Consider the following 25,045-nt stretch of genomic DNA (forward strand, 5'->3'; position numbering starts at 1 on the left):
ACCAGATGCGGATTCGAACTCAGATCTGCCGACTGCTCTTTTCACAGTACTATGATGCTTTTCCTGAGTCATTGCTCTATCCACTGAGCCATGCTACCTCCCCTACAGAGGCAGAGATACCCTGCCTCCTGGATACCATGATCAGGATCATAATATTTCTTCTTGGGAGCAACTATTGAAAGTTTGGTCTGAGCAGCCCCACACATGTGAGCAATGGCTAAACACTGCCCTACCACCTCCGTCAAGCCTCTTTATTATATTAATTAGCAGTTTTGCCCCTTCAGAGTATGGATTATTTCATTCTTTGTATTTTTATCCCCAGCGCTCAGCACAGGTATCTGGCATTTAATGGATGTTTGGTGATTGACTGATTGATTAGAAGGACTTGGCCAAGTTTTCAGAGTGACATCTACTGCTGACAAATGTGAGTGGATGGAGGGAGGAATGGAACATGAGTGTGTGTGTGTGTGTGTGTGTGTGTGTGTGTGTGTGTGTGTGTGTAAATATAGAAATAAATTCAGCAAGGTGAAAGAGAGGAATGGAATTGTACCGAAGGAGACCTCAGAGTTTATCTCATTCAATGACCTCCTTTTCTTTTCCCTCCTCAGGGAAGAAAACTGAGGCCCAAAATAAGGAGGGATTTTTCTAAAATAATACAAGTCTCTGACAGGATTAGAGTTTGAACTTGTCTCCTGACTCAGGTCCAGAACCCAACACTGATTTAGTGTTAGTGTCTCCATTACACTGGACTTCCCAGGTTAAGAAACCAGAATGAAGAAGGAATGGAGAGAGAAAGGGTACAAAGGAGGAAAGCAGAATGGGGGAGAGGAGGTAGTTCATCTGAGGGAACTCCTATAACATGATGGATGGGGCCATAAGAAGGTAGTATATGCTGGCTGTCCCCGCTGGAAGATAACTCAAGGTTAATAAATGAACCCCCAGGAAAGTCAGGAGGATTGAAGTTGGAGCTCGAGGCTGATATCAGAACTGGCCAGACCATCGGTGGGCCTCTGCCTCTGTTCTAATCCGGAATTATAGCTGACCCTTCATACCCCAGCTGGGCCCAGAAGCAGGCCCTCTGAGGCTATGCTGAGTCACCTTCGCCCCGGCCTGTCAATATGGCAGGGATAATATCCGTTATTTTTTTAATATTTGTGATAAATCTTTAAGGAAAGCAGTGCAGATTTCACAGATGGGCAAATCAGAATGGAGAGAGGGTAAAGTAACTTCTAGGCTTTTCCAAAGCTATAAAGTTTATTTGATTTATAGCATCACGTCTTCAGAATGATAAAGAATCTCAGAAATCACCTCTTGGCTTTACAGGTGAAGAAACTGGGTCCCAGAGAGGTGAAGGTCACCAAGGATGTAAATGGAAGAACAGACACTTGAACCCTGGGAAAACAGTGTGATATAGTGGAGAGTTCATTTTGTAATTTAAGGATCTGAGTTCAAATCTTGCCTCTTTCTACTGCAGACCTCAGTTTTCTCACTAGTAAAACAGAGATGCTAATAACAACTACCTCCCAGGATTGTTGGAAAGAGAAATCATATTTGTAAAGAGCTTAGGACATAGAGGGCACTATATTAATGCTAATTATTATTTTTATAAAAAGTTATAAATTAATATTTTATATATTATAATATTTACATATTGTCTTATCATATTTACAAAATGACCTCTAAGATCTCTACTGGCTGAACCATTCGAAGGCCATGATCTGACAGGGGATTTGAGGGAGCTGCAGTTTCAGTGCCAGAAAGAGAATGAGGAAGAGAACCCCAAAGGCAGTCCTAGCCTTCCCAGCTGGCCAGGGGACCTCTCTGAAGCCAGCGGGGAGTTGCCCAGGGGGCCCAAAGACCTTTGAGACAGGCCAGAATGTAGCCTCTGGAATCAGCTGCCTGGGGAAGCCAAGGAGACAAGTGTTTTAACAGGATCTACAAAACCTGGCCCATCTTGCCAGGCAGATTTGCTGACAGATCAAAGGAGGGCTGGGGTGGAGGAACCGTTCATCCTAGAGAGCTGGGGCCAGGGAGGGGAAGAGGGACTTCCCAGCTGCGCACAGCTGGCTTGGAGGACAACGGGAGGCCTTTGTTTCCTAGAGAAACTGCAACTCTCAGCCAGGGTCAGTGCCAGCAGTCGTTTAGCCGCTGGCCGCCCTGGCACCCCTTCTGGGGACGCTGCCTGGTGTCCTTGCCCTCGGGTAAGGGAGAGGGGTGGTCTCTTGGCCTTGATTCTAAATGGGGAAAATCCACTCTCCGAGTGCCGACCTCAGGCTCAGCGGGGATGATGGGAGGCTTCCCATCTGTTCCCCAAATGCTTGCAGTTGTCAGGAGCTTGTGACTGAGGAGAGCTGAGAACATCCAGCTCTTTTTGCTGCATCCCCTGGAGTTTGGGCTTCGGCTGAGCCTGGCACCTCTAGCTGCTGCCCGGGGCAAGGCCATAGGGACCAGTCTTGGAGAAATCCTGCGGTGCCTGAGGTCCAGCTAGGCCCTCAGCAGGAAGGGGCCACGGGGCCAAGCCATGTGCCCTCCGGATGGCTCTGCAGCCAGGGAGAATCCTGTCCTGGGAGGGATGAGAGAGGGCCGGCTCACCCAGGCCTCTAACGGGACCCAGGAAGCCAGGATACTGGGCATAATGGGGCATAATGGGGCATAATGAAAAGTACAGTCACAGTGAGTTCTAATTTCTCCTTAGGCATTTATTACCTGTGTGACACTGGGCTGGTTGCTTTACCCAGTCCCAGCCTCAGTTTCCTCACCTGTAAAATGAGCTTAATAATAGCCCCTACTTTACAGGGTTGTTGTGAGAATCAAATGAAATACTGTATGTAAAAATATTTTGTAAATATTAAAACACCATGTAATGTTATTTAGTTAGTTAATAAATAGTTAGTTATATATAAAAGTTAGTTATTCTATAAAAGCCGCTTGAGGGGAGGGCCCACATTCTATATCTCCTTATGAATCTGGCTATATAGGTCAGTGCCTTGCCCATAATTGTCCTCAGTTAAAAACTTATTGGTTGACTGACTGACTGATCTGAAACAATCTATTACTCTATCTCTGTGGAGGGATAGATGCGATAGAGGGCCCAACAACTTATCATTCAGCCTCCAGAGAAGAGTTCCTCGTTCCCCTGAGCCACAAGCCCAGACTGCTGGGACCATCCCATCATCTTGTTTTGAGAGATTTTGCCAGGAGGATGGACAGGGATGTCTAGGACTTACCCCTTGCTCCATGCTGTCATTAGCTCGATCTGTGACTTTGGAGATGAGGGCCAGAGCATCTGAGGAATGAAAGGGAGCAGAAAGTGGGTTCTCTGGGGTAAAAGGGGCACAGTCCCTACTTGGCAACCCTCTAACTCCCGAGCAAGCCAAGGGTCATTATTCTGCTTCTTCCTTTCCCAGAAAATAACAATAGCCCTCAATGTCTCTGCCTTGGGACAGGACCAGTTGGCCTAAAACCCTTAGAGATGAAGCAGTTCGAGAGCAGGAACTGCCCTTTTGCTTTTCTTTGCATCCTCAATATTCTTTGCATTCTTAGCACTGTAAGTGCTTGAAAACTACTGGTTGAATCAATGCTTTGTTGGTGAAGTTGTGAACTGATCCAACCACTCTAGTGAGCAATTTGAAACTATGCCCAAGTGGCTACAAAACTGTGCATTCCCTTTGATCCAGCAATCCCACTGCTGGGTCTGTATCCCAAAGAGATCATAAAAAAGGGAAAAGGACCTACATGTAAAAAATATTTATAGCAATTCTTTTTGTGGTGGCAAAGTTGGAAATTAGGGGGATGCCCATCAATTGGGGAGTCACTGAACAAATTGTGGTCGATGATTATAATGAAATACTGCTATAAGAAATGAACAGGCTGATTTTAGAAAAACCTGAAAAGACTTACATGAACCGATGCTGAGTGAAGTGAATAGAACCAGGAGAATATTGTATATAGTAACAGCAATATTGTGTGATGGCCAACTATGATTGATCTAGCTCTTCTCAGCAATACATTGATCCGAGATAATCCCCAAAGGCTTGTGATGGAAACTGCTATCCACATCCAAAGAAAGAATTATGGAGACTGAATGCGGATCAAAATATCCTATTTTCACAGTTTCTTTTTCTTTCTCAGTTTTTTCCTTTTGTTCTTATTCTTCTTTTACAATATAATTAATGCAAAAATATGATTAATATGATCACACATACATAACCTATATCAGATTGCTTGTTATCTTAGGAAGAAAAAAAGGAAGGGAGGAAGGGAGAACAATTTGGAATTCAAATCTTACAAAAATGAATGTTGAAAACTATATGTGCAATAGGAAAAAATACTCTTAAGTAAAAAAAAAAATTAAACAAAGAACTTAAAGTAATCCTAGTTGACGAGGGGCTTGCCTGCCTTGGGCTCTTCTATGACTTTTATACTTGGGCCCCTAACTGGGCCTGATACCAGGTCCTCTTGGGCTTGGCCATTGAGTGCTTGAGCCCATTCCTAGGAATCAAGCTCTGGACTAAGACTCAATGAGGAGGCTGAGACAGACACAAAATACTTTTGGAGGACCAGTAAAGGAGTCTTTTGAACTTCTCTCAAGCATTATTTTCTCCTTGAAGTCTTCCTTGACCAGAAACCATTTTCACTTCATTTTCCTTCTTTCTAATTTTTTATGTGTTTCACATATGTACTTACTTACTTTTATAGTTCCTTTATCCTTCCTGAAGGGTTGCTTCATCTCTGTTACTAAAATGTTTCTTGAGAGAAGGATGCATGTCTCCATTAAGGGATATTAAATCCTTTCAGTAATCCCTTCAGTGCCCAGTGCTTGAGAGTGTGTGGAAAGTGCTTTTTGAATGAGCATGACAGACTTCTGGCTCAGAAAATTTGGGATGTGCAGTCCCAGGAGGATCCCATCAGGAAGAATGCCAGAAAAGGGCTTTCTGCTCTCAGAAAGTTTCCTATCTATTCAAGGAGACTTCAGAGTCCAACTAGTCTCTAACATTGAGGTTTGGGCAACTCAGGTGGAGAAGATGATGAGAGCACCAGATGATGAGATCGTGCTAAAGACATGAGCTAGATATTGCTATGGAATAGAGGGAAAATTGTCTATTTTTCAATAATAGAGCTTTCCAGGTTCAAGACTGTTTCCTCCCCAAGTCGTGGCCGTGACTCTCTCTTCTTTGGGTTTAAAAATTATTCTAATCCAACCACATTTGGGAATTCGCAGATTTTCCATAATTCCCTATAATCGGCTCGTAATCATCCCCAAAACTTGTGAGAAATAGTTTGGGGACCAGAAGCTAGTAATTTCATAGTTTCCCAATGTGTTTCATGAAGAAGGATATGCTGTAATTCATAAAAGCCAGGAGGGAATGTCAGGTTAATTGAACCAACCTGGGGGGAGGAAGATTTGATCGACTTCTAACCAGAACTAAGTCTTCTGTACTTACCTTGGGTATTTTCATATTCTGCTGAGTCTGGACAAAGGTTATTCAAATAATCTATTGGAAGAATGAGAATTAAAACACAAAGTTACTTCCCAGGTGAGCTTAATCACCTAATCCCAGAGTCGGCAACCCCATATTCTCATCCAGAGAAAAGATTAAAAGACAACTGAATTCTTCTACTTCAAGGATAGAATTCAACTCAGTTCAAGAAGAATGTACTAAGGGGCAGCTAGGTGATGCAGCCCTGAAGTCAGGAGGACCTGAGTTCAAATGTGGCCTCAGACACTTAATGCTTCCTGGCTGTGTGACCCTGGGCTAGTCACTTAACCCCAATTGCCTGGACGAGGGGTGGGGAATGTACAAAATGTCTATTCTGTGCAAAGAGTTGTATTAGGAATACAAAACAAAAATGAAGCAGCCCCTGCTTCCTATAGTCTTCTGAGAGGTTGCGGGGGGAGAAGGGAAGAGGAATGGCATGGGATCACAGATGTTGTACACTGGTAAGGAAGTAAGTATAGTACAAATGGAATAACCAAACTTCCTATTTTTATTAGCCTAGAGAATTAGCCTAGGCACCTAGCACCATTATCACCACTTTCATCAGTGCTGTGACCTCCATCAGATGACTGACACCATTCTCGGTTCCCTAACATTAAGATCCTGGTCATCATTATCAGAGTTTAGCCTCCTTCCCCTCTTCTGCCCCTGTCTTGTTGAATCCTGAATAATAAGCCATAGCCATCCCCCTTCCTTGCAATTAGGACTGAGAAAATTGAGTTCAGAAAAGAGCCCAGGAAAAGCCTTGAAGCTCTGACTTCCTTTACATACCATTGTGTCATACACACCTTATCTCTATCCTTGCTAAGATGATTCCCACTCCTTTTGAGTATTGCCCCATGCCCTGCTGTCTCCTGTCCTGCTTGACTCCTATGCTGTCAGGATTAAGTTGTGATCTTTTCCTGGAATTATGGCTTGTCCATGCTCCCTGAGTCCTTGCCCCTCTTATCTGCCTTTGTTTCCCCTATCAGATTGTATACTCAGGTTATTTATTCTGTTTGCAAACCCTAGTTAACTAAAAGCCTATGTTTAAGTTCTCTGCCTCTGTACTGAATGCTTTGGACTGTAGTCCCTTTCAGTCACCTAGCTTAAACTCTCCACTTTAAAAATTAAAAACTAATCTCTACTCGCCTCAGTTATCAGTATTACGGTCTCGCCCCATCATCTCTGTCATTTGTTTCATCATTGCCCTGATCATCATCGTGACTACTGTTGTCACCATGATCATCAGCAGCAAAAAACACTTTACGAGCCATTAAACAGGATCCATATGAGCGGCACTATCAGTACCATTGTCCTCCCCATAACCATGAGTGTCATAACCATTGGGTTCACTCTGCCACTATCACTATCATGGTGACCATCCTCAACGACACTATCCCCATCACCGTCACCATCATCATGACCATGCTCACCAGTATCACCAACAAAACTAACCTCAGCCCATTATCATTCCATCACCACCTTATCCCATTCACCATCATCATCCCTAGGCCATCACCATGTTATCTCACCATCTTCAATCTCACCCCCAGTTCCACCCCCATGGTCACACCCCCATTAACATCCTGCTCACTATCAAAAAGGGGAAATGCTGGAGGTAAGTTAGTCCAGGGTCTAACATTAACTACTTGTGTGATCATAGACAAGATATTTTACTTTTCTGGAGATTGGACCTCAGTTTTGTCATCTAAAATGTGGGGAAAACAATGCTTATCCCAGCTACCTCACCAGGTTATTGTGGGAATGAGATTTTATAAATCATAAAGTGCTATGTAATTGCTCATATTCAAAAAGTGAAATGCAATTTTTTCTTTCATTGAAATATTTTGGGATAATATAGGGCAGATTTAGATATTAAATTTTACCTGGAATTGATTGTGATTTTCACATACCCAATAGCACAGTTCAAAATATCAAGTCTGCCATGATGTTGAATGATATTTTTTTCTAGGGTTCATGGGCTCCAGTGAGGAGCACAGATGGGGGACTGACAATGGATCTTATACCAAGCTCTGCTATCCTTCTAACAGCTTATTGATGATTCAGAACAAAGATGGGGCACAGTTCTTATGCTGGATCTTCCCCTCTCTTCACATGCTCCCTGAACTCTTCTCAGCTATCCCAGATGGTATTACCTAACTCTCTCTCCCTTGCTCAGCCCCAGGACAATCTCTTTCCTCCTACTGAAATCGTTCCTAGAGAAGTGTCAGACAGAGAGCTCCATGGAACTTATGGGAGGAGAGAAGCATCACTTTGCAATTAGGGGGTATGATACAGTCGGTCAATTCCAATAGACATGGTCTCCATATTAGAAAACCACAAATTGACATTATATTGTATTTTAATTTATTTTGTTAAGTGTTTTAATCTGGTTTGGCAGCACTCAGTTTTATGGGAAATGATGGGGAAAAAGGAGTAAGTTCACAACTTCTGGTGTGGTAGGCAAAATGCTGGACTTGGAATGAAGACTTGAGCTTGAATTCTGCCCAAGATATTTATTTACAAAGCAATTTATTGAACTTCTCTCAGTCTTAGTTTCTCTTCAATTAAATGAAGATAATAAAAGCAACTATTTCAAAGGGTTGTTATGGAGATCAAGTGAGATTTTATAAATACATAAAATATATGCATAATATATAATATATAACATGTTGTAATGTAATATATAATATATGTATATATATAAACTATAATATGTGTATTATAACAAAGGAAATATATAATAAATTCCTTATGAAATTGTTACATGTACCCATAATTATGAAATGTTTATACATGTGTGCAAACGTAAATGTATATATTACATATACATACACATATAAAGCACTCTACAAACCTTAAACACTTTATAAATGTTAATTATCGTCATTAACATCATCACCCTTGAATACGCCACTTAAGTTTGTTGCTATACTGTTGGACTTCAGATTTCACAGGGGTCTTCAGAAAGCAGAAAGCTGTTTCCAATGACAAAGTTTGCCTTCCTCCACCCACAATGCTCCCTCCCAGCCTGCAAAACTATCCTCAGCCCATCCTGGCCTGCCATGCCCACATCCCTGGTGACCTCCTCAGGCCCACCTGTGAGGAGAACTTGATACTGGAAGATGTGCTCTACCACCTTCAGGAGCTGATGCTTCACACCCTGGCCACCACTTTGAGGATTCTGATGGGGGAAAGAGAGGAAAAATATTCTGGTCAGTTCCTGATTCCTTCTGAATGAAAGGTTTTCCTAGGGCTTCTCTGACTCCTGTGAATTCTATTCTGAGTCCCCTCCACTCCAGATCTACTTCTCTCCCAATCTTCCCCAACTTGACTAACTATGATTTCATCAGTGAAGCAGGTCCCAGCTCTTCTAAAGCTGAGAAGATGGTCTTAGAGCCCCTTTTTGTAGTGACCAGCCTTTGCAACTGAAGCTATCCTCAAAATCTTTCCAACTTGCCAAGACTTATGGGACATTGGGCTCTTCTCCCATAGGCTCTGAGAGCCCAGAATAACTTCCATGATATGGTGAGATATCACTGAGAACCTCCAGCAGAGCCTTCAGCATCTTTGAGAATCTGGTTCTATGTTAGCTCCTCTAGGGAACCTACCCTGATTATCCCTACAAAGTTCCAACCATTACTTTATGCAGACAATCGGCACAGAATTCATTAAAAATTATTTCCTGGCTTGCAGGCTCATATCTCTTTTGTGGTGTAGTGGCTAGAGCATTAGATTTGGAGTCAAGAAATCCTTGATTCAAATCCTATTCTCAGATATTTACTGACTCAGTTTCCTTCTTCTGAAAAATGAGGTTGGACTCAGCTATGCAATAATCTGTTCCAGCTCTAAATCTGTGATGCTCTGATGATAACCCATGACCTTTCAGCCCCATCAAACCAGGAAGGACAGAAGGCATAGGAAGGATGAAGAGGAAAAAAGATAGTAATTTATCCTTTTTCTTCCTAAATCAATACTTCCCTCCCCTTCTGAGTTCAGATGGAACATCAAAGAAGAAGAGCTCAGAAGGGACTAGAGAGTGTGCAGGACTTGCCTTCAGGAGAAATGGGTTCAAAAGCTCGTAATAACATTTATAAGTTTCATGACTATGGGTGAGTCACTTTTCTAAGCCCCAGTTTGCTCATCTGTAAAATGAAGATCTCAATACTTGTATAATCGATTTTGTGGGACTATTTGTAAGGCAACTGCTTTATTGACCTTAAAACACAACAGAAACATGAGTTATTACAAGTAACAACAATAATAAAAGTGCACATAGAAGTAAGCTGGGAAAGTGGAGGGAGAGGAAGAACTTTACCTCAAATTCTCGGATGGTGGTGGCCAATTGGGAAGACTTGATGCAGTTTCCATTGAGTAGACCCAAATTCTTATCAAACTTCATGATATAAGCCACATGGTGGTCGAATTTTGGTTCCCTGGTGAGGAAAATATCAGCTACCTTTGGCTGTTCCTCCCTGAAGAAAAATGGAGTGGAGAAGAATATGAATAAACAGTTTAAGAATTACCAGCAAACCTATAAACATGCTCTCTGATTTCCAACCACCCCATCCTTGTCCTGTGGAAGAATTCCTGCCATTAGAGGGAAAGTTAAGCTTTAATCTACAGGCTTTAGTGAGGTTCAGATAAAATAAATATGTAAAGCACTTTGCAAACTTTAAAGCAATATATAGATGTTAGCTATTATTATTAGCCTCTCATTCTTCTTACTGGGAGATAATGTTCAGATGAATACAGTCCTACAACAAGTCTTTTTCTTACTTTATTCTTTTATTTTTGATGATATGTGGACTATAGTTACATGAATAAAAATAACTGTGTTTTTGTAGATATATAAAGGTATCAGAATATAAGTGCTTCTTCTTCTGTTGGCTTACTGCTTTAGTAACACTCCAGGAGCAAACAAAATGTTGTTAGTGATAAGTATGTTGTTCTGTTCTCACATGATTTTTATTTCTTCTACTATTTCTTAATTTCCTTTTTTAAAAAGGTGTTTTGTGCCCTAGAGATTATGAATGTTTGTCAGGATGACATAAAAACATTGTTCTTAAATTTTCACGGACCAATGTTATATCTAGTCAATTAGGGCAAAAATTAGGTCTAATGGTTCACTTGCAGTAGCAGATCTTGATTGTGTACTCAGGGATATTTCTTTAAAAAATTTTTTTTTTATTTTCAATTTGGGGAGCGAAACAAACATTTCCATAATATAGTACAATAATCAGCATTTGTTGTATGAGAATTTGCACTCTGTCAGTTCATGAAAGATAATGAGCTTCTGATGTATAGTTCTAGCCATTCAAGTCATGTCTTGCTAGGTATTTAGTAGGTCTGCCATCATACATTACAGTCTCCATGGTTTCCTTGAGTCAGCTGTATTGATCACTAAATCTGGGCTCTTTAAAGGTAATCCTTTTGTAATTTATTATTATTGTTGCCATCAGTGGCTAGAACACCTGGAAAAAGCTATGGCTTTTTAGTCTTCCCCCTCCCTCCTCTAGGAATGGACTCAACTGTTTCCTCAACTGTAAAAAGAAGGAATTGGACTGGAGGATCTTTGCTTTAGCACTAGACAGGTCCAAGGTGTCTCCCAGCTTTAAATCCTTTGACAACCTTAGGGTCTTGCACTACTACTTTTGCTTTGTGTCTTAGCTTAGCAGAGCTCTGTCACTCTGTGCATCACTCTATCCTCAGACATATGGTCTATGATATATAGTATATGGTACATAGAGCAAGTTTAAATCCAGGCTCTGCCAATTTGTAGCCATGTGACAGTGGAAATAATTTCATTTCTCCTTGAATCTCAGTTTCCTCCTCTAGAAAATGGGGACAATGACAATTGCATTATTTATGTTTCATGGTACTTATGATGGAAAGTATTTTTAAAATTATTATTATAGCTTATTATGCCTGGGTAATTTTTAAACATTGACCCTTGCAAACACTTCTGTTCCAACTTTTTCCTTCCTTCCCTTTACCCCCTCCCCTAGATGGCAAACAGTCCTATACTTGTTAAACATGTTAAAGTATATGTTAAATACAATATATGTGTACATATTTGTACAGTTATCTTGTTGTACAAGAAAAATTGGATTTAGAAAGGTAAAAATGAAAGAAGGTATTTGTAGAAGACTCCCTTCTTCCTTCTCTTCCTTCTTCTGTCTCTGCTTCTGTCTGTCTCTGTCTCTATTTCTCTGTTTCTGTCTCTCTCTGTTTCTTTGTCTCTCTGTCTGTCTGTCTGTCTGTCTTTCTCTCTGATCATTGTAATTCAAAAACATGAACATCAGAAAGAAGGTTGAGGCTAAGAGAAGCCACTCACCAGTTCAGGATTCTCTCTTCCAGTTCACTCAGGATCTCTTGGTGCAGTTCATAGATGGCTGGAAGCTCACTCAAGCCTTGTCGCAGCTCACTTCTGGCCAGGGACTCTTCATTGTCTTCTGTTTCTTCATTTAGGGCTTTTAGTATTGCCTCATGGAAATCCTGAAATCCAAGACACCCGGTTAACAATGTGCTGACCCAACAGAACCAAGGTCATCTCTGTGTTGGACAGATACATCTTTGAGTATCTGGGGGGGTGACTGAGGTAATGAGGATCAGGAGAATACGTTTGAGGATGTATTCTGCTGGATGACTTTAAATCACTTAAATTTTCTGCACCTGAATTTTTCCTGTTATAGCTATTTGGATGAATGTCCTTTCTTTCCCATAGGGGTAAGGTAGATCAGAACTCACTGGACAAACAGTGAATGGATATATGATACATAGTTCTCAAAAGAATTGCAAACTATAAAACCATATGAAAATTACTCCAAATCACTAATAATAAGAGAAATGCAAATCATGATAACTATAAAGTTTTAACTTATATTTATAGCAAATTGGCAAAGATGATTCAAAACTGGAAGACGGGAAACACCAATGTGCCATTGATGGAGATACAAATTAGTTTAACCATTCTGGAAAGTCATTAGGAATGTCCCTTCCCTTTGACCCAGAGATCTCACTCAGATGACAAACAGACTCAACAATAACATGAAAAAAAAAGAAATATCCCCTGTACAAAAATATTTTATAGTAACACTTTTTAAAGGAGCAAAGAATTGGAAACAAAGTAGATTCCCATTGATTGGTGAATAGCCAATGAATATATCAAATAGTATAATGCTGTAAAAACATTAAATATGATCAATATGAGAAATATGAGAAAATGTATATGAGTATCCACTCAAGTGAAGTTAGTAGAACCAGGAAAACAATACATAATGATTTCAATAATGGAAATGGAAAAAAATAATAACAATAGAACTTGAATGCCATGAAATTATAACCCCAAAATAAGAGATATGAAACAAATTCTACCTCCTCCTCTGCCCTACTACTTCACTGCAGAAGTAGGCAGCTATAGGTGTGCAAATGCATATACTTTCAGACTTTTGTGTGTGTGTTTTGCTGAACTCTTTTCCACTCTTTTAAATTCTTTGTTACAAGGGATTTCTTTGTCAATCTTGTAACCCCTTGTTACAAGGGATCCCCTCTGCAGAAGGAGGGGAAGGAATATGTTGAGAAATATAGGTGATGTAAAAATAAAAGATATTTATACATTACATTCCTTTTAAAGTATGAAAGAGACTGTATGGCATAATAGCAAGCCTTATTATTTTCATATATCATATGTATATAATATACAACACACATTAAGCTAAATGACTTTGGGCAATATAGTCTTTCCCAAATAAAATCTTTTAACCTGATATTGATCCCAAATTTCACAATAAATAAACCCACTCTTCAAAATGCATCCTATGAAGTATGGTCTGTCTCCCTAAAGGAGTTAAAACTTAGCTTTAATAATTTAAAACAAAACAAAACATCCACCCCCCCCCCACAAAATAAAAAACAAAAACAAAAACAAAACAGAGAAGTTGATCTTTAATAGACCTGGGGTATCCCCTCAGCAGCAAATGGCCACTGACGCTAATGAAGTGGAACACTGAGAAAACCTAGCAAAGAGAGCTGGGAAGGAGCAGAGGCCTGAAGCCCATTGCGGGACAGGAGAGGAGGCCCAGAAGCTCCTGGAAGTCCTGCCAGTATCCGTCACCCTTCGGTGCCGAGGCCACATGTGTTGTCTATATGTGTGTCGCCAGCAGCACCTCATATTTGTCTACTCTTCCCGCTGATGGTGGATAAATTTATGAGAGGGTGTGCCCTATGGTTACAGGGGAGGAGGTGCGAGAATTGCTACTTTTCTTATTATGATTTCATTAAATGCCTTTGCTTTGAACTAATTTCATTCTCTGGATGACTAGGAAAAGCAAACACATAAGTGGGGCACTCCGGGACTATGGTTTGGCATGGATACGGGGGTCAGGGGTATCCTGACTCTTGGGAAGCTTTTCTGGGGGGATCCCATATGTGAGGGGGTACCAGAGGAACAATGTGAATGACTTAGATGAATCTATAGAAAGTCCCTTCATTCTATGTGCGGCTGACAGAAAGCTGGAGGGGTAACTAATAAGCTAAGTGATGGAATGAGATTACGACATTAAAAAGCTGAAATAAGAATTTTAAAAAGGGCATTTACTAGAAATTAATATTTCTCTGACTTTCTTTGCAAACTCAGGCAGGATTCTTCTCCTTTCTGTGCCTCGTGGTCCCCATCTGTAAAATGGGGACCATGCTGCTGATGAGAAGGGGTCATTGCTAATAAAAAACAAAACATTGGCTAGAATACACAGAGGCCTGTGGCCATCCACTGAGCCCTTCAGTGTTCTTGAGGATTGTTTGGACTAAGGTCTCTGGAGGCCAAGCATTTAACCCTGATTTCAGGGGAAGAATGGAGGACACCCTCCAGATTGGCCAGGGACCCAGTGGGGAAAGGTCACCAGCTCCTGACAGCCAGGGAAGGAAGTGGAAAATCCTACAAGTGCCACTGTGTTCTGTTTGAGTGTTCTCTTTCCAAAAGCTACTTTGTGAGCCTGGGGCCTTCCTTGATTTCCTCCCTCCCACCCCCAACCTCCGAGCAAGAGGGGCCAGACCCAAGCAACCCTGCCTGCCCCAGGCCTCCAGGGAGATTCTCACACTTAGCTGGTTGGCAGAAGGCCCCGAGCTCAGACAAATTAGGCTAGAGAAACATCCCCTCAGTTTAAGCTCTTCTTAGGCAGGGCTGGAGATTCGCAGGTTATTTTTTGGGGGAGTGGGGGTGGGAAAGGAGAGTGGATAGTGTAGAGGAAGGAAAAAGGCAAAGGAAGTTCATCTCAGACCCCATCCCTAAATCCCAAAGCCTAATTTGGTCTTGGCTCAGCCTCAAGCAATATGAATCACTTGAATTTTCTGGACCTCAGTTTCCTCATCTGTTAGATGAGGGGATTTGGCTAGATGACCTTTAAGTTTTCTTTCAGCTATAAGTCCTATAAAGGAATTTTAGGAAGGATCAAGCCTCAGGAGAAAATATTTCTGAACACAGAAGTCTTTGAGACTTCTTTTCTATTCTAGGATCAGCCCAGTCAAGAAAACCATCATTTTAAGGAAAGCAAGACCCCAGGGTCCCTGTCTTACTACCAGCATTTTGTTGACGTGAGGACAGACCCTTTGGTTTTCCAATTGCATGATAACAACTACTGAACCTAGAATAAACTTCCTTCTTTCCACTTCCATACATGCTACCCCAGTTCAGGCCCTCCTTGGTTTAGCCCAGGAGCTTCCTGAATGATTTCATGCCTTCTCATTTCTCTCTCTCCCATCCATCCTCCACATGGAGTCATTGTTCTAAAGTAGAACATAAAAGAAAAAGAATTCTTCTGCTCAAAACGCTTCAGTGGCTCACCACTGCTTACCGATAAAGTCCAAACTTCTTTCTGGCTCTCAAGTTCTCAAGTTCTCTCTCACTTATCCCCTACTTTTCTTTGACACAATCCAATACAACAAACATGAGTTAAGTTCCTACAGCATTTTCAAGGCATTGCTCTGTTTCTTTCCAAACTGGATTATCACTCATTCTCCATATATGTCCTGGGCTTTCCCACCCATACCTTTCATGAAGACAGAGAGAGGGGGCAAAAGCTGGGGGGGCGGGGAGAAAGAGAGAGAGAGGGGAAGAAGAGAGAGAGAAGGAGAGAGGTTGGAAGGGAGGAAAAGGAAAGGGAGGGAGGAAGGGAAGGGTAGAGACAGAGAGAGAGAAAGAAAGAGAGGAAGAGAGAGAGAGAGAAAGAGAGAGGGAGGAAGGGAAGGGCGGAGACAGAGAGAGAAAGAGAGAGAGAGAGAGAGAGAGAAAGAGAGAGGGAGGAAGGGAAGGGCGGAGACAGAGAGAGAGAAAGAAAGAAAGAAAGGAAGAGAGAGAAGGAGAGAGGGAGGAAGGGAAGGGTGGAGAGAGAGAAAGAGAGAGAGAGAGAGAGAGAACTGAAGAGAAGATCATTGTATTTTAGAGCTGGAAGGGATTTTAGAGGTCATTTAGATCAGAAAAAAGGGGGGGAGTAGGAAAAAGAGAGGAAGAGAAAGAGACAAAGACGAAGTCTCCTGCAGCATTTGAAATGAAAGCAGATGATGTCATGCAAGGGACAAGCAGATGTGGAGGTTACAACGTTTCCTGCTTTGAAAACAGACAATTCTGTCCCTGTCTGACCTTCCCTTGTTGGGATGAGGTTCTCTAAAGGAAGGCAGGGAGGGGATGGAGGGGGGGGGGAATGGGTGAAAAAAGTGGGATGAGGTACTGGCTCTCCATCCCAGATAAAATGAGTGAGTTATGGATAAATTGTCAGAGGATATGTACAGACACTTTTCAAAAGAGGAGAAACAAATTGTTGATGACTTGAAAAGATGTTCATAATTGAAGAGATGGATATTAAAAACAATTCTGAAGTTCCATCACGGGTCCATCTGATTGGCAAAAAAAAAAAGGAAAGAAATTTTTAAAAACCCAAAACTTAAAGTGGATGAGGTTGGGCAGAAACAGGTATCCATTAGTGATAGAACTGCAAACATATGGAATCTTTCAGGAGTGAAATGGGGCAGTGTGAAATAGAAGTTTTCCATAATATGGAATACACAACAGAAAGTGTTCAGAAAAAAAAGAACTATATATACAAAGGATGGTCAAAACATTATTTGTAATTACAAAAAGCTGGAAGTAATTTAACTTCCCAAAGTATGGGAATGGTTAAATAAATTGTGGCACATGAGTCTAAGGGAATGCTATGATACAATTATGGTCAATAGGTTTAAGGAATACAGAGATATCTGGAAAGACCTGTATGAAGTAATGCGAAGTGAGGAAAAGCAGAACAAGAGAAGAATACCCATTAACTTTCATCATGTTAAAGGAAAAATGAATGAGAATGAATGGGTAAAGGAATCTTGAAGGAGACTGGGAGAGGCTGAGAAGTTGCTACATTTTATGCATTGAAATCAATTTCAGAGGCTGCGTGGTCCAGGGGATAATGCACTGGGCCTGGAATCAGGAAAACCTTAGTTCAAATTCAGTCTCAGAAACATCTTAGTGTTTAAGATCTGTCTCAGTTTCCTCGAGTGTAAAATGGGGATAATAGCAGAACAGTATCTACTTTGAAGTGTTGCTGTGAAGATCCAATGAGATAATATTTACAAAGCACTTAGTACAGTGTTGGGCACATAGTAGGTGCTATATGAATATTAGCTATTATTACTGTTATTATAAGTATCATTATAATATAAATAATTATCCTTTCTTTTCTAATTTAAATGTAAATAGTTACTAAGCAAGTTTAATTTGTTGTGCTGTGGTTCAACATTACATTTTTAAAAAGCTATTTAATTTTTAAAATTAAATAAACAGTTCTACCAATCCAAATCAACCCCAAGTAGTCTTTCTGGTGATAGATCTTGAATAAATTAATATCATAGGTAGCTGGGTGGGTACAATGGATAGGGAACTGGAATTTGACTCAGGAACACCTGAGTTCAAATTCAACCTTAGTCACTTACTAGCTCTATGACCCTGGGGAAGTTATTTAATCTCTGTTTACCTCAATTTCTTCATGTATAAAGTGAGAATAATTATTACATCTACCTTTCAGGATTGTTATGAGAATCAAATGAGATAATAATTGTCAAATGCTTAGCATAGTGGCTGGTACATAGTAGGCACTATATAAATGTTTATATGATGAAATCTATTCTCTTATTCTTTCTTTCTTTTCCTCCTCCCTCCCTCCTTTCTTTCTTCCTCTCTCCTTTCTTTCTTTTTTCTTACTTTCTTTTTCTCTCTTTCTTTCTTTCTCTTTTTCTTTCTTTCTTTCTTCTTTCTCTCTCTTTCACACACACACACACACACACACACACACACACACACCAATCACAAGGAAAGTAGCAAAAGATGTCAGGGCCCCAACTGTGGACCATCCTTCCTTTTTCAAACCCAGGCTCCTTTGCCAGCTGCCTGGGGGCAGTTTCCTTTCTCTGTCACAACATAAGATGTTGCCAATTGGCAGATCTCTTCATTTCCTTCTTAGAGACTTGTCTAATAAGAATCACTGAAAATAGGCCCCCAACTTCCTTTTGAACAAGTTTCCCAACTCTTAGCTTGCTTCCCTGGAGGGCATTGGGCCATGTGCCATCACCTGTCCCATTGGGGCAGGAGCCCCAGCTCCTGGACACTTGGCCCTATTGCCTCTTCCAAGAGAATATGCCCAACCTGGTATCTGGAAGTGGCCCAGATTTCTTCTTTGCTCATTAAAAATGAAAATGCAAATGATAACTCTTCTTCCTATAGGTGTATAAAGTACTCTTCACAATTACCTCATGAGGGGAATCACAAAAGCATAATTATCATTATTTTATTGTAACCAGGGTTCTAATGCAAGAATTTCCTCTAGGGCATCCTTGACAGGTAGCCATCTAAGCTTCCATTTTCCATTTCCAATGAGAGGGGTCGTGCCACCTATTTAGGAGGAACATTCTATTGAAGAACAATTACATTTGATTTTTTTTTATCTGAAGCCAAAGTCCATCAGCCTTACTCACTTTGGTTCTTGTTCTTCCCTTCAGAGCCATTCAGAATACACCTGCTCTTTCCTCATATCAAGTGGCAATTCCTGACCCTGGCGGAAGTGTGGCTCAGTGGGTAGAGTATCAGCATTGGGTTCATAAAATCAAGGACACAGATCAGGAAGAGACCTTACTTATGGCCCAGAACACTGAATCCAGCATCAGAAAATACATGGGTCTGTTGCTTATTACCAATGTCACCTTGGACAAGATCTTTCCTTCATCTGCAGAATGCTGGGGAGGGTTAGGTGGGCTTTAAGATACCTTCCCCATCTATACTTACAGCCGCCTTCTGTTAATGTGGGCTCTCACGGTCATTTTGCACTTAGTAGAAACTCAAGAAATGTTTCTTGGATTGAATTCCTGAATTAGAGTATCTTAAATAAATAAGCATTGATTAAGCATCTCCCATGTGCCAAGCGCAGTGCTGGGGATACAGAGGCAGAAGTGAACCGATCCCTGCCTTCAGGAAGTTTGCATTCTGTTGGAGGAGCTTAGAAGTGAGAAGGAGGAGTAGACTTATTTTGTCTGGTTTTGTGGGGTGGAATTAGGACCAAAGAGGCAAAGTCGGCCATCAGTGATGTGCTATGCCTTTGGAGATAGTGAATCTCGGATCATTGGCAGTGGTCCAAGCAGAGGATGGATCAGGGATGTCCTAGAGGAGATTTTTTTGGGGAAAGAAAGATGAGTTATATGACCTCTAAATATTTTTTCAATTCTTAGGATAAGATAAGAGGAAATAAGAAATTCAGGAGGGGAAGGAGAGAGAAAGAGAGAAGAGAAGATAGGTAAGAAGAATGTGATAGATTGGGAATTCTGGTGAAGACCTCTGTTGAAATTCTGACTGGGATTTATTGTTTGTATAGCTGTAGGCAAATCCCTCGCCTCCCTTTCTGGACCTTAGTTTCTCATCCTTAAGATGAGGAGGTTGGAATAGAGGACCCCTAAATCTTCCAGAGCTTTCAATTCTAAATCTATGATCTGAGGAAGGAAGAGAGACAGACCATTATTTTTTCTACACCCCAGGGAACTTCATTATGAATTGCTCTGTAAGCTTGTTTCTTGCTTGTAATTAATTCCTACCGAATTGACTTAATCCCAATGGTCTGGAGAACTGTTATCTTCTTGATTAATTTCAAAAAACTGAAGCATAATAGTAATCACCATAACAATGGTTTTCACAAATCACAAGGCAGCCAGGAGTCAAGAGCCCTGAGAAGTTCATCCATCACACCTGATGGAGGAAGGGTTCTTGCTGGGAATTCTGGTCCCCCCTAGCACACTTCAAGTCATCAGCTGGGATGGGGGAACAGTTCGGGACCTTGAGTCACCTCCTCCTGAGGGATCAGACCAGACCAGGATCCAGGAAAGACTTTCTAATGCCTGGTGTGGTCAAATTTGGAACCCTTGGCATGGCATTCAATACCCTTCCTAGTTAGGTTTATATTCCTTCTGCAGCTTAATCTCTTCCTAATTTTAGTTCAGTTCCAGCCAAACTCCCTGACCTACGTCCTGGGCCAGAGCTCAGGTGGACGCCTTTACCTGTTGCTGCAGCTCTCACAGCCACAAGTTCTCTGCTCTGTTTTTGGTTGTATCATTTTGACCCCCGACTTTGAGGGTAGACACCTTCTCTTTTATTTCTCTATAGTCACACATCATCTAGGACACAGTGGATTATCTTGGAAGGGTCATTACATGTCACCTTGGCTCCTCCCTCACCCTATTTTCCTGTACAGAAACCCCCTGTAAAAGATATCTTTTTATCTCCTCAAGCTCCTAGTCCACAGTAGCACTTAATGGTCATTGAATGAATGAATGATTGTAAATGCTCAGTTAAGTATCCACTGATTAATGGATTCCAGATTCTTTCCAATAAAATGTTTGTTTCTGGAAAAAATTCATCAAGTTAATGAGTTTTTATATAGTGTATAGCTCTTTTTTGGGGCATAATAAAAAGAATCTATTTATCCTAGGTCCTTAATTAAAGGGGTCATAAGATCATAAAATGTCAAAGCTGGAAGACACCTTTGTTAAAGCTGGAAGGGATGTTAACGTATAGAACTACAGAGCTGGAAGGGACCTTAGACTAGAGATTGACACATATAGAAAGGACTTCTCAAGTCATCTAGTCCATACCTGGAAAGGTTCAGTGATACAACCAGGGTCACAGAATAATAACTAACAATCCTGGATTTGAATTCAGGTCCTCTGACTTAAATTCAATATTCTTTCTATGTTAGGTCAGGGGGTAGGCTGCCGGTTAAAGGCAGACCATGTGCACAGGAGAGACTACTGGAGATTACTGACCATGGCTCTACCAGTGAAATGAGGAACTTAATCTGGCCATAGGCTTGTCGTTTTGTTGTAATTGTACGTTTTCCCCCCTGAATTTCTCTCATTGCTACAGAAGGTTCAAGAACCAAGTACTAGGGAGAAATCTAGATAATCAGATCTTTTAGACAAATCCACTTAGTCAATAAATAACATTTATTAAGTACCTAATATTTGCCAGACTCTATGCTAAGAAGGGAGCCTTCAAGGAGCATATAATCCATTTCACATGAGAAGTCCACCTGTTAGAACATAGGCCATGGATGGTAAGACATATCATATTCAAGGGCCCTTTTCTCCCCTAGTTTTGGGGTGAAACTAGGCTGGGTTTATAGTCTTATTCCTGGAGGTTAATGCATGCTCAGCATCCTAGAGCATCTTCGGGATCATTTCATTCTTCATATTTGTATTACCTAGCTCTGTGCTTGACACATAGTAGGTGCTAATGAAATGCTGATTGATTTTAATCATCTTCTAATACCTAGTATGACACCTCACGCAGGAAGCTGTCCCCAATAACCCTCATTAGGCAGGACTATCCTTATCCTCATTACTTCTCTGAATAATGTGATGGAGAGAATATTGGATGGAACCCTGCCTCTGACTGACCATAAGCAAGTGCCTATTTTCTCTGTGCCTCAGTTTCTTAATCTCTAAGATGAGGGTGTTGTCAGAGTCTTTCCTAGCACTAAATCGGGTCTTCTCATCTCTTCCCTACCTCACCAGCCCCAATGACCCAGGCTAGCTTCAAGCTGCCTTTCACACCCTACTCTGGGCTCAGATATTTCCTGCATTGGTTCTCCTCCACCAGGCCCTCCTCCCTTTTCTTCAAACTTTTAATTGATATGGTTCTACATGCTAGCACAATGTTTCTATTCTTTCCTCTCAGAAGAGAGTGGGTGGACAAAAATGTCATCATCTTGGTCATTAATCAGTCCATTAATGGCATCCTAGGAAAAGACCAGACGGAATCCATTAGGATGAACTTGAGATGGCCTCAATTAGGGAAAACTCCAAACCCTTCTGGGCCTTGGCTGGAGAAAGGGACCTTCCCCTGAGCTGGCCAGGGAGGGGCTGCCCTCTCACTCCCAGTCTTGTTATAGAGAAGAACTTTGGGAGAAAAAACAAAACAAAACATAGAACTTTAAAAATAACTTTTTCAATACTCTGGAAAGATAAGATAAGTCAGAGAAGGAGAAGGCAGGGATTGGAGAATCAAGTCCAGACTCCATAAATTGGCACCCAAGTCCCTCTCCAATCAGGCCCTGCCTAACCCAACTGTCCCACTTTATTTCTCACCCTTCCCTAGAACTCCAGATAGACCAGTTTACTCCTAATCTGCAACACTTTTAAAGGCACTTTGGTCTAGTGAAATAGATTGGTGGAGCTTCAGAGCAGGAAGAACTAGGTCCAAATACCGAATTGGACATTTTATTAGCTGAATGACTCTGGGTAAGTTGACCATTTTGGATCTGGGCAAGTTAACCAGCTTGGATCTCAGTATCTTCTCTGTTCAATGAGAAGATGGGATTTAATGATCTTTGAGGTCCCTTTCAGGTCTAAGTCTATGAACCTATGACCTATTCCTTCAGCTCTCACTCCTTAAAAGCTCCTTCTTGATTTTTATCCTTATCGCAAATTGTACTCATCCTTCAAGGTCCAAGCCACCTTCCCAGATGACCTTAACTCATAGGGCTCTATCCTACCTCCCGAGTTCAGTCTCTGTCTCTGATCTGGAGCCAAGTCAATGCTTTTTTATTCATGTATGCACTAGAGTTGTGGATGTTGGCTTGCAGTACCTCCTGTATTGTTATCTAATATTTCATGGGCTGATGCCTCATCTCCTCAGCTAGAATTTATGCTCACAGAAGGCAGGTAGCCTGCCTTGCTCAGTATCCCATTTGGCATCTAACACAATGGTAGGCACATGGTGTCACTCCCTGGCATGTGCTCAAGGTCACGTTAACCCCACCAGTGTCTTTCTGAAACAGATAAGAGCACAGATAATACAGGTTGAGAGAAATGGAGCTGATCTTGTTGGCAACCTCTCACCTTTAATTTTCACCTGCGATTTCCTTCAGGATTACTCTATTACATCTAGTCAATCCAGGAGCAACACTGCTCATACAGGTGTTAGCGGTACGGTCCTGGGCAAATCACTTATTTCTGTCTGCCTCCGTTTCCTCAACTTTAAAATGTGGAAAATAATAACAACTACCTCTCAGGGTTTTGTGAAGTTCAAATGAAAAAAATTTGTAAAGAATTTGACATAGTATTCAGAACACACTAAGCACTAAATAAATGCATATTTCCTGTCACCATATCAAAGTACCTTAAATTCCATCATTAAAGATTAATTCCTTCGAATATAATATACTCCTTCCAATAACCCCCTGATCCCCAGTCCCCTAAGGAAATACAAATGTACCTGAGAGGGGTCACAACTTAAGCCTTTAATTTACCAGCTGATATTTTCATAGAGGAATTATGATAGAAAGAACAAGGTTTTATGAGAATTGGGTACATGGTAATTACGTGGGGAGAAGAGGGATCTATAAAGGAAGATGGGAGGTGCCAAAAATAAATCCTCTTTACCATTTAGTTCAAATTTGTTTTTTTCTGAAATAACAACAGTCCAGTCTTTTTACCTCCGTTCCCAATTTGTTATTGTCCAATCATTCCACCCCATCTAGAGTTTTTTGGCAGAGATACTAGAGTGGTTTGCCATTTCCTTCTTTAGCTCATTTTACAAGTGAGGAAACTGAGGCAAACAGTTACGTGACTTGCTTAGAGTCATACAGCTAGTGAGTGTCTGGGGCCAGATTTGAACTCAGAAAGATGAGTTTTCCTGAATCCAGGTTTATCACACTCTCCACTGCACTACCTAACTGCCCTAAACCCAACTCCCTGTATTATTTGTTGAACTGAGTTGAGTACTCTTAGAAGCTCTAGTCATTTACAACACCTTTGAAATCAAGGATGGGACCCAGGAATGTGGGAGGAAGTCCATGCTTTACAGACTGTTCACTGATGCAGGAAACATGGACATAGAGCTAAAACTTCTCCTTCCACAAAGGAAGGGCTGGGGTAAGCATGATCTTTCTTTCCTCCCAAGTGTCCTAAAAAGTGACCACAGTTTCTCCAAGCCTAAACAACACTCGAATTAGAAGCCCCTTTAAAATGTTCCAAATGAATGGTCATCTGTATTTTTCTCATTTTACAAGGATGGTTCAAGCACTCCCTTCATGGTCACACAGCAAAAACTGTACCAATTATGACCTTCTGAGAAAGGAGCTGTAGCCCAGGGTTGGCAAAAACCCAGCACTCTGAGGGACTTTGTGGACCAGACTGGCTTTTGTGGTGAATGCCAAATGATACCCAATTCAGGTCCCTCTCCCCACCTCCACAAGCTCCTAGGCCAGGATGGTTGAATTCTATCTCGGAAAAGGCAAGGCATCTGTTTGGCAGCGATCCTAACTTTGAGAATTAGCAGGTGTTCCTTGGATCTAGAGACCATCTGGTGTTGTGGAAAATTTGTCAGTTTTGAAGCCGGAGGACCCGGGTTCAAATCCTAGCTCATCTAATTACTCCCTATATGATTGTATTTGCCTTACAGTCACACAGGGGTTGTAGAGTAGGAAGAAGGATGTGTTTACTCATATTGCTTTGAGGAACAGACCTTCAAGAAAGATGGAAGACCATTAGGCATTACCATCTGCTCTTTCTCTCACCGGTTCCTAAAGTTTTCAAGGTCTTGCCATCAGCCCCACTACTCTGCCCTCCAGACTGCTGGTCACCTACTTCTCACCTGCTGATATACCCTAAGGTTCCTTGTACCTTGCCATCAGCCCTTTAGACTCCTGGGCCTTTCTATATATCTTGTAGCTGAACTCATTTATGTGTGTACTTGGCACATAGTAAATGCTTTTTATTGGATGCTCATCTATCCAACCATTCATTTAACATTAATTTCTTTGTCTGTAAAATGAAAAGCTTGGACTAGATGCTTTCTGAGAAGCTTTACCCCTGCCGGTCTATCTCTATCATTCTGTGGTTTCCTTCTCCTTGGGCTTCTCTCTCTGCACACCAGCCTTCATAGCCCTGATGGACCCATTTTCTTCCCACATCACTTTTCTCATTGCTCCACTCTAAGTAACAGAGATGTGTCTGAGCTAGCTCAGATAGGCTCAAGAGAGCTG

The 25,045-nt window shown here is 41.3% G+C and overlaps 1 protein-coding gene across 1 annotated transcript in view; it reads right to left on the bottom strand.

Moving 5' to 3' along the window:
• FGD5 (FYVE, RhoGEF and PH domain containing 5) overlaps nucleotides 1–25,045 on the bottom strand; it is a 178,231-nt gene that overhangs the window by 27,502 nt on the left and 125,684 nt on the right. Inside the window, exons 6-10 of the mRNA XM_051982882.1 lie at nucleotides 11,818–11,978; nucleotides 9,799–9,955; nucleotides 8,580–8,664; nucleotides 5,445–5,495; nucleotides 3,228–3,286 (exon numbers count right to left, since the gene is read on the bottom strand). Coding sequence (XP_051838842.1) covers nucleotides 3,228–3,286; nucleotides 5,445–5,495; nucleotides 8,580–8,664; nucleotides 9,799–9,955; nucleotides 11,818–11,978 — 513 coding nt within the window. The remainder of the gene's footprint in view (nucleotides 1–3,227; nucleotides 3,287–5,444; nucleotides 5,496–8,579; nucleotides 8,665–9,798; nucleotides 9,956–11,817; nucleotides 11,979–25,045) is intronic.

Source organism: Antechinus flavipes, chromosome 1, assembly GCF_016432865.1.
Source record: "Antechinus flavipes isolate AdamAnt ecotype Samford, QLD, Australia chromosome 1, AdamAnt_v2, whole genome shotgun sequence".
Classification (NCBI taxonomy): domain Eukaryota; kingdom Metazoa; phylum Chordata; class Mammalia; order Dasyuromorphia; family Dasyuridae; genus Antechinus; species Antechinus flavipes.